At 41.1% G+C, this 9428-nt stretch overlaps 1 protein-coding gene across 1 annotated transcript; it reads right to left on the bottom strand.

Annotated features, from left to right (window-relative positions):
- Positions 1–2618: 2618 nt before the first annotated feature.
- EMG1 (EMG1 N1-specific pseudouridine methyltransferase) lies at positions 2619–9379 on the bottom strand. Its single transcript, XM_060762593.2, has 6 exons — positions 9169–9379; positions 8684–8785; positions 6829–6970; positions 3893–3951; positions 3664–3813; positions 2619–2893 (listed from the first exon to the last, which is right to left on the bottom strand). The coding sequence occupies exons 1-6, from the start codon at positions 9289–9291 to the stop codon at positions 2780–2782; spliced, it is 690 nt and encodes a 229-aa protein (XP_060618576.2). The 5' UTR covers positions 9292–9379; the 3' UTR covers positions 2619–2779.
- Positions 9380–9428: the final 49 nt, after the last annotated feature.

Below are 9428 nucleotides of genomic sequence, written 5' to 3'. Positions count from 1 at the left end.
CCCTAAAAATAGCAGAGCATCCAAAAACAAACAGGATACAAAAGTTGAACATCAACTCATTAACAAGCAGAGTGTGAAATGCCATTGGTTGTGGTTGTAAAGAATTTGGAGTTTAGGCAGGCAAAAATGCAGAGTCCAATCTTTAAAAAAAATCACAAAAGTATTGTCGAAGGCTTTCATGGCTGAAATCACTAGGTTGTTGTAGGTTTTTCAGGCTATATGATCATGTTCTAGAAGCATTCTCTCCTGACGTTTTGCCTGAGTCTGTAGCAAGCATCCTCAGAGGTTGTGAGGTGAGGATGCTTGCCATAGATACAGGCAAAACGTTAAGAAAGAATGCTTCTAGAACATGACCATATAGCCCAAGAAACCTACAACAACCCAAATCACAAAAGGTTTATTTACAATAAGAAGAAATAACTGCATCTATATAAATAAAAATGTAATGTTCGTTTGTAGGATTAACATAACTCAAAACCCAATTTACAAATTGGACACAATACACCTATCAGGCCAACGAGTGACCATTGCTCATAAAAACACTGGAAAAAAACAGCAGAGGAGACTTTAAAAGCCAAAAAACAAAAACCCCATTACAACGCCTGCGCAAAACCACACACTCACACACATATATACACACACACAGAGACACACACATATACACACACAAAATACATATACACAGACTGGGCCACAGCATCGTGTGGCAGGGGACAGCTAGTATCTTAATAATCAAGAACTGGGTCTGAACTACTCTTAATACCCATCTCATCTCAGGTTTCAAGAGAGGGAAAAAAATACCAATCGTACATCTCTCCTGACAAGCAGAGAAAGAGCTCAAAGCAGACAGCACATATTCAAAATGTAGGGAATTGATGGCAGTTTTTAGAAAGGCTTGCAGTAGAAAAGTATCCATTTTACACAACCTGTCAAGATAATAACAGAAACAGAAGAAATAGATACATTCCCAAGTGTAATGCAGGAGACATGGGGGAAGGGAACCTTTACCCTATTCTAAGCTAACTAAACTGTTCCTCATCGAGGACTTGAGACTTGGGCAGTGTGGGGTTGAATTCCAACAGGCACCCCTTAGATTCATGGATTGCCTCCAATAATAGTGTAATATGAATTACATCAGCAGATGAAGGTGAAGATGGGATGGAAATAATAGTATCCTGCCTCCCCTTGCAACTCAAGGCAGGATACAACAGGGTTAAAACAAAGAGGATACTATTAAAATACAACAAAATACACACAAAACTATGCAAGTTTTGCAATAAAATGCAAGTTAAAACGAGTAGAGTCTCACTTATCCAACCTTTGCTTATTCTGTATTATCCAACAGTCTGCCTCCCGCCCAGATCCACAGGCAAGGGAAGTGGAGTGTATCCTGTGGAATGTCCAGGCTGGGAGAAAAAAGAATTCTTGTCTGTTTTGGTGCTAAATTCGTAAATGCAGTAATGTAAAACATGATATTTTGGTGCTTAATTTGTAAAATCATAATGTAATTTGACGTTTAATAGGCTTCTTCTTGATCCCTCCTTATTATCCAACATTTTTGCTTATCTAACGTTCTGCCGGTCTGTTTATGTTGGATAAGCGAGACTCTACTGTAACTGGGAAGGCCTGCTGGAAGAAATTGGTCTTTTGTTGTCTTAAATTCTGACAGCTGATTTTCACTGTCAGATCTTTTCCAGCAGGTTGTTCTATAATCTTGGGGCTGGTGGGAGTAGTCACCCCCTAAAGGATCTCAGTGTTTGGGGCAGACTGTGTTGGAGAAGGCGATGTTGTAGGTAACCTGGACCCAAACCATGTAGGGCTTTCAAGGTCAAAACCAAAATATTTTGTATTTTGCCCATAAACTAATCAGAAACCAGTGGAGTGGCATTAGGACATGTGTAATGTGATCACTCCTAGATGTTCTTGTAACCGATCTGGCTGCCTTATTTTGAACCAACTGGAGTTTCTGAACTTGGTACAAAGGCAGCCCAATGTAAAGCACATTGCAGAAGTCCAACTTTGAGGTTACCAGCGCATGCACTACCATCTTTATCTCTTCCAAATCCAGGAAGAGGAACAGTTGGCATATCAACCAAAGCTGATACTAAACACTCCTGACTGTCGTATCTATATGGGCTGACACTTGGAGAGACGGGTCCAGGAGCACTCCCAAGCAGCAAACATTCTTTCAGGGGCAGCGCAACCCAATCCAGAACTGGTTGACAGACCTCGATCCAAGACCCTTGATAGCAAGCACCTGCATTGCCTGGATTCAGTTTCTATTTGTTTTTCCTCATCCAGCCCATTACCTCCTTCAGGCATTCATTGAGAGATGACACGCTATCCTTAGCTAGAGCTGTTAAGTTACACAATCAGCTATACATATACCTGGTATGTACACTTTAACTAAAGTAGCTATTCTTAAGCATTCTTGAGTTAATTAGCATGGGAAAGGGAGATTTATAGCAGTCAGAATTAATACTAACACTTTCATTACCCAGTCAAGAAAGATTCCATTTTTAATTTTCAGTCGAAGTTCTGGGAAGGGAACCTAGCCACGCTTGGTGAACATGAAACTGCCAGTTTTTTTAGATTACCCCTAAAGACAGACAAAACACTATGTTCAAAAATAGTTTATTTGCTATAGAAGAGAACAAAGGAATGCCAAGGTTCATATATTCCCCAAAACAAGGAATGTGCCATGTAGAACCCTAAAACATCACTTTGGAAGGTGAAGAAACAGACTGAGTCCAATGAAATGAGATTAACATGGGAAAGCTCACACTACGCCCCACGCTTCTTCAAAAGCTGATGTGATCTTGGCACACGTCAAGGCAGCAGAGAGTGGATAATTGCTGATTGAAATCATTTTCTCTGTGTAGTCAACGTTAAGCTGAAAAAGAAAGACAGACAGCTTTCATATATTACAATGTATTAATTATAGTAAGAGGGTGCAGTGAGTCCAGAGCCAACCATTAACCCTGGGATTGTTAGCCATAAAAATTGCTAAAACATATAAACTCAAAGTGGTCAGAAGTAAACTGATTTGGAAATGCCCTCCCTGCTGGAAAGGCAATCTATCTTTTAAATAGGTTATGGGCCTCCATGCACAATTTAATACTTTTTTAAAATATATTATCCAGAAGGGTCCTTTCAATTCTTTTTTTAGACCAGAAAAGTAGTGGTTTAGTGTTCTGAAAGGTTCAAGGACTGCAAAAACAGCTTGAGGAATCCTGTTTGGCCCTAGGTTGTACTTTGATGTCCTCTACTGTACTACCAGAGAGCCAATGTGGTATATATTGGTTTGAGTGCTGAATTCTGGATCAGCTGTGTAAACCTACTGAGTGACCTACAGCAAATCGCAATATACTGCCTCAAAGAAAAGAAAAGCCCTTGCAAAGAAAATCTTGATCAGAAACTTCAAAAGCACACAAAACAACTGGAGAACTGCAAAACACACTGAGCTATATTATTAGCTTGTTAGTAAGACAGTTCCCGTTCCTTCGCTATGTACAGTTTTGTGTACTTAATAACACAGGGACTGTTTACAGTATATCTATCCTATATGAGTACAGCATATTTGTATTGTCTTGCCAGCAACCCATCTGATGAGTCTGAAGTGTAATGCTTGCTTTGCAAGACACTGTTGTATGCAGCCCTTACCGAGCCATGAGCAAACGCTCCTACAACAATAGCTATGGGATCTGCAGTCGGCACTAGGTCACGCACATCTGTCACAGTAGGAACTGAAAAGGATGTGCCAATCTTCATACATCCCACAGGAAGATGATCTGTCACTGGATTTTTAATTACCTATGAAAGAAAAATATGATTAGATTATCAATATCAACAGCCATTTCAGAGACTCACAATATACTAGTAAAGTTATTACCTTTAATAATTTCTGTGGTCCATCAGCAGCTCTGACACTGAATTTATGTAACAACTGAACTAAGAGGAAAGAGATGTAAGATGCTTATATTAGTTGCAAGACAGAAGTATGCCTCTAAGGCACATGCATGGCATCTATCCGGATTCTTGGCCCTGCTTCTTTTTGCCCAGTGATCTGTTGAACCCTTTCCTTGGAACAACCTTCCACAAGTCATGATATATCAAGTTCACCAACCAGAAAAGACAACTAAATAGGTATTCAACATCATTCATTTTTGTAGTTCCAAAAGTTTGAATTGGTGGAGCACATTTAATGCTGGGTTTTTTTTTAAAGTATTGTGTCCATGGTCCACCAGGTAATTTCTGATTACAGCCTCTATTATTCCTGATCACTGGCCTATGGAGAGGACTAATGGTAATTGGAGGGAACAGATTCCCCATCCCTTTTAGCAGTTCGTATAGCCTTCAGCTCAAAGCAATTACCAGAGTGCCAGTGGAATTGAGATGCATTAAGGCAGATTTGGAAGAGCTGCTTGTGTAGCTAGACCACCTCTGTTGCTCAGAGGTTCTGCTGACTAGTAGAATTACTACTAGTTCAAATGGTTAAAAGTAACCTTCAATATAAGATTAATCATGCCTCAGGATATTAATGGTCGGAAAGGTCAATAAAAGATCTAGCAGTATTCCTGATAGTGAGCTTTCCTTGAGCAACTAACTGGCCATTGTGTTCAGAGAACAATGGGCTAGATTCAAATCCTGCCTTTTCCCTAATACCAATATTCATGGCAACTTAAAAATTACAACAGATACATTCTGGTCTCCACATCCATAGGTTCTGCACCCACAGATTTAACCAACCATAGTTCAAACACACAGAGGCAGACAAACACATACTCATATTCTCAAACTCTCTCTGACACTCCATGCGAGTTATCTGACATTATATAAGGGATGCCATTTTGGTAGGTCATTGTAGGAACTTGAGCATTTTTTGGTATTTAGCAGGGGAAGGAATTTCCGGAACCAGATCCTAGCAGTTACCAAGGGCCCACTGTGAAATTTAAAAACATTTTCAAAAGAGAAATAACATGTGCAACCTTATTGTTCAAAAACAAGCAATAAATAGAATTAAAATTCTTCAAAATAAATCCATCCAAACAAAATCAGAACAGCATTCCAGTTACACAGCACACTCTAAATTGCAGTCAATTTCCCTGAAGCTCTTGGGAACCCAGGCCCAGTCATTTAGGGATATAAAACCCTTCAGATAGTCTGGACCCAGATGTCTAGAACTTTATGTGCCTTGGATCTATTTTGACATGGTTTCTATTTGTAAATTTTTGAATTATCAAATTGCTACATGTGTTTCCCTCAAGCTGTATTAATAACCCAATGGTTTATCTACTGAAGTTCTGAAAGTTCAGGGTTTTTCCACCTATTTTTGTGTGGATTTATTTGAACTTTAAAAAAATCTGAAGTTCAAATCAATCCACTCAAAAAATTAGGTACAAAGATACTCTTAGGCCTCAGCGCACAACGTCTTCATACTTTTAGCATTCATTTTCCTCCTAACTTCAACGCTCTATGGGAAGCTTATCCACTTTTGCCTTCAGTTTCCTTTATACTCCATGTAGCCTACCGTTGACTTCTTCCTACTACAGAGTTTCTAATTCTGTTGCTTTGTGTAATTTCTTCCCATTAATCTTATCTTAGTTTCTAGTCTTAGGAGCTGCATAATCCTTTCTAACCAAATTGAGTTTATTTCTCATTGAAGGTGATCCTTTTGTCAAGTGTACTGCAAGAAATAACTTTTCTCTCCAGAATGAACCTTCACTGTGACATTATCATAATGTACAGGGTGAGGCAGCATAACTTCTTTTTTTAAAATGCGCGCTATTCAGTCGGTTGAAGACATAGCGCAGCGCTAGTGGTCTCATTCAAGAGGCGGGAATATAAAGTTTTGTCCTGACACAGTTCAGTCGCCATCATGCGTTGGAACAGTGAGGAGCGTGCTTTTGCCATTGAGGCCTACTTTTCCATCGGATTTGGAGTGGCCGGCCCACTCTCCAGATTTGACCCCTTGTGATTTTTTTCTATGGGTTTTTTGAAATCCCGTGTTTATGTGAACCGTCCAAGGACCCTACAATCCAGGAAGAAATTGCCAACATAATGCCTGCTATGCTGGCAAGCCATGACAAACGCCAGAAATCAGTTTACTCGGTGTATGGAGAATGGAGGACGTCACCTACCTAATTTAATCTTCAAAACTTTAGGTATGCGCTTACATTATAAAAAAAACCTAAAAATTTCTGATTCATACAATGGGTTTTATTAAGTTTTTAAAAAAGGAAGCTATGCTGCTTCACCCTGTATGAAGTACAGGATGATTCAAAAAGATGGACCTGAACTGAAATGGCTATATCTCTGCAATCACAAACTGCTCATGAATAAAAAAAACAAACTCTTACTCTTTGAAAGGGTGAGGCAGAGTTTCCAATTATTATTGCTAGATGCCGCCTCTCCTAATACACCAAGAGCCTTAAGTCATTTGCAAGAAGGCAACCCCTACAACATAAGGCTTAATGAGATATTCTTCATTTGCGGAGTTATCTTTTAAATTTGATTCTGGCTCAAAATGCTTAGTAAAACTTGATAACGCACTAAACTGTTTGTAAATTTTTGCGTAATTGTAATATGTTGCTATCATGAATTACACGGCTTTGAAACTGGATCCATCAATTTGAAACACTCTGTACTTTCCAGTGCCCTCTCAAGAAATTCAACTACCACTTCGAGGTTACTACAGATCCAGTAGCAGTGAAAAGTGATATGCAGCTACAAGAAAAAAAGGCCCGCAAACCTGGAATATTTAAACCTGAGGCCCTTCTCATTCAGAGCATTTGATTAGAGGAGAAATTATAGATTGCATTCTCTTACCCATCAGGCCACAGAAGCGATCAAACGTGCGAGGGATTCTTGTCTGTGGGTTAACTTCAATCAGAACATTCTTTTCTGTGTGGATATAAACCTGGAGAAGACCAGCTCGGTTCAAAGGACTATCCATGAGCATCAGGAGGCTCTGAGGGGAAGTGGGAAAGGCAAAGGATGTCATAAGAAGAATCAGGCTTGTTTTCTGCTGCCTTGAAAACTAGGATTCAGAGCAATGGGTTCAAATTACAGAAAAGGAGATCCCACTTGAACATTAGAAAGAACTTCCCGACTGTAAAAGCTGTTTATCAGCAGAACTCTTTGCCTCGGAGTACAGTGGAGGGTCCTTCCATGGAGGCTTTTAAACAGAGTCTGGATGGCTATCTGTTGGGGGTACTTTGTGCTTTTCCTGCATGGCAGAATGGGGTTGGACTAGAAACTTCCCACTGGGCACACAGAAGACTTGGAAGGCACAGAAGAGACTGTGCTCTGGGACCATCAGATGCAGGGCCAATCTTAAGAAATGGGGCCTCAAAGTGGAGTCCACAACATGTGAGTGTGAAAAAGAGCAAACCACAAACCACTTACAACATTGCAGTCTAAACCCTGCCACATGCACAATGGAGTGTCTTCTCCCAGGGACACCAGAGGCACTCCAAGTGGCCAGCTATTGGTCAAAGAACGTTTAATATACAAGGGTTGAAGGAAAAGTAATGCCTCCAGCTTTGTTTCTTGGGCTTGGATGGAAATGTTTTAATAAATCAAACGCAGAAATAATCCTTAGAATGTGCTCTTTAACTACCACTATTCACTTTCTGAAGACGTCACGGAAGAAGTTGACACTCTGTTTCTGCAACCAGCATCTCACAGTTCTCTCAATGTTTCCATCAGAAGCATAATGATGTCCCCACAGATCTTCTTTTATTATCGGAAACAGATGGAAGTCAGACGGTGCTAAATCTGGACTGTATGGAGGATGTCGTATGATGGTGAGATCCAGTCTCTGAAGTTTCAAGTCTGTGCACTTTCATTTCAGGCATCAGCATCCTGGTTACCCATTGTGCACAGAACTTCCGATAGCCAAGCAAAGAAATAATGTGACCCACATGTTCTTGTGAAATGCCAATTGTGCTTGAAATTTATCTCTGAGTGATATGAGGATTGTCCTGAATCAATCTGTCAACCTTTTGCTTATGAAACTTGGTGATTGCTGTAACAAGACGTCCAACTCTTTGTTTGTCACGCAAGTCAGATTTCCCACCTCAACATCTTTAAACTTACTTGGCCAATGACACACAGTACTAACATCAACACAATCACCATAAACAGCTTGCATTCTCAGATTAATCTCGTTTGGGGTGACCCCTTCTGCTGTCAAGAACTCAATGACTGCACGTTGCTTAAGTAACATTGATCGACAGTGTGCGCAGAGTTCCATACTTTGCACTTTCACAACTGTTCATTGCTAAGGCTTCCCGCCAAAATGGAACTGCAGAGGAGTCTACTGAACAAGCCAGTACCTGCTGCATACCAGTACTGTTGAGGAGTTACGAAGGTGGAGACATTTTTCATTCAACCCTCGTGATGCCAAGTTTTTAACGTCATGTTTTCTAAAATACATTATAACGGTAACAATAATACTAAAACTTTATTTATATTCTGCTCTATCTCCCCGAAGGGACTCAGAGTGTCCCTCAATTTGCTTCTGACACAATAAATACATAACAAAAAAATAAAATGTTGATGACAATTTGTTTGAAACAGAACTGACAACACCATTTGAATGGCATTTTCACAAAAGGACAACCAATATTCCAAATAAGAGCGAACAGCATATAGCAAACTATGCTTTACAAGGAATTACCTGGTGTGTGATGTCCGGTCGAACCACTCCAGGGTCCCGGCCGCTTCGCAGGAGCAATGATTTATGCTTGTCGCAGTTCAACAGCTCATACGTTTTCCCAACCTGGAAGTGTATTTTCAAATTATTTGAAAATTCTACTTTTTCTTCACAGAGATTACAATAAATGCAGCGTAGATCAGGCGTGGGCTAGCTTGGGCCCTGCAGGTGTTTTGGACTTCAACTCCCACCATTCCTAACAGCCTCAGGCCCCTTCCTTTTCCCCCTCAGCCGCGGCTGAGGGGGAAAAGGAAGGGGCCTGAGGCTGTTAGGAATGGTGGGAGTTGAAGTCCAAAACACCTGCAGGACCCAGGCTAGCCCAAAACAGGGCCTAAGTTTCCCCTTGCCTGGAGGGCCTAAGTTTCCCCTTGCCTGTAGGCGCACTTCCCCAAAGACTGAGCCCAAACCACAGTCCCTGAAATGTTGATCCCTTCTGCTGCCTTCCAGACCTTCACTGTCTCCAGGGAGGCCCCTTCCAGGATGACCAGGAGCCGCCTCCTCCCCGCGCGCTGCGGATCCGGCCCCGCATTCCTGTCTCCACTCAGGCGCTTCCTCGATGAGTCCTCCGCCATCTTCGGCACGCTCGCTGGTTGCCCGGCTGCCTCAACTTCCGGTCTTTGACCTCCCACTTCCGCTCAACATCCTTCCCGTGCTCAGCTGACTCCTTTCACTCGTTTATTCTGAAGGAATTTAATCAGGAACCGGAAGT

This window comes from Anolis sagrei, chromosome 2 (genome assembly GCF_037176765.1).
Source record: "Anolis sagrei isolate rAnoSag1 chromosome 2, rAnoSag1.mat, whole genome shotgun sequence".
Classification (NCBI taxonomy): Eukaryota; Metazoa; Chordata; class Lepidosauria; order Squamata; family Dactyloidae; genus Anolis; species Anolis sagrei.
Note: the sequence above shows the minus strand (reverse complement) of the source record. Positions and strands in the feature narration are given on the sequence as shown.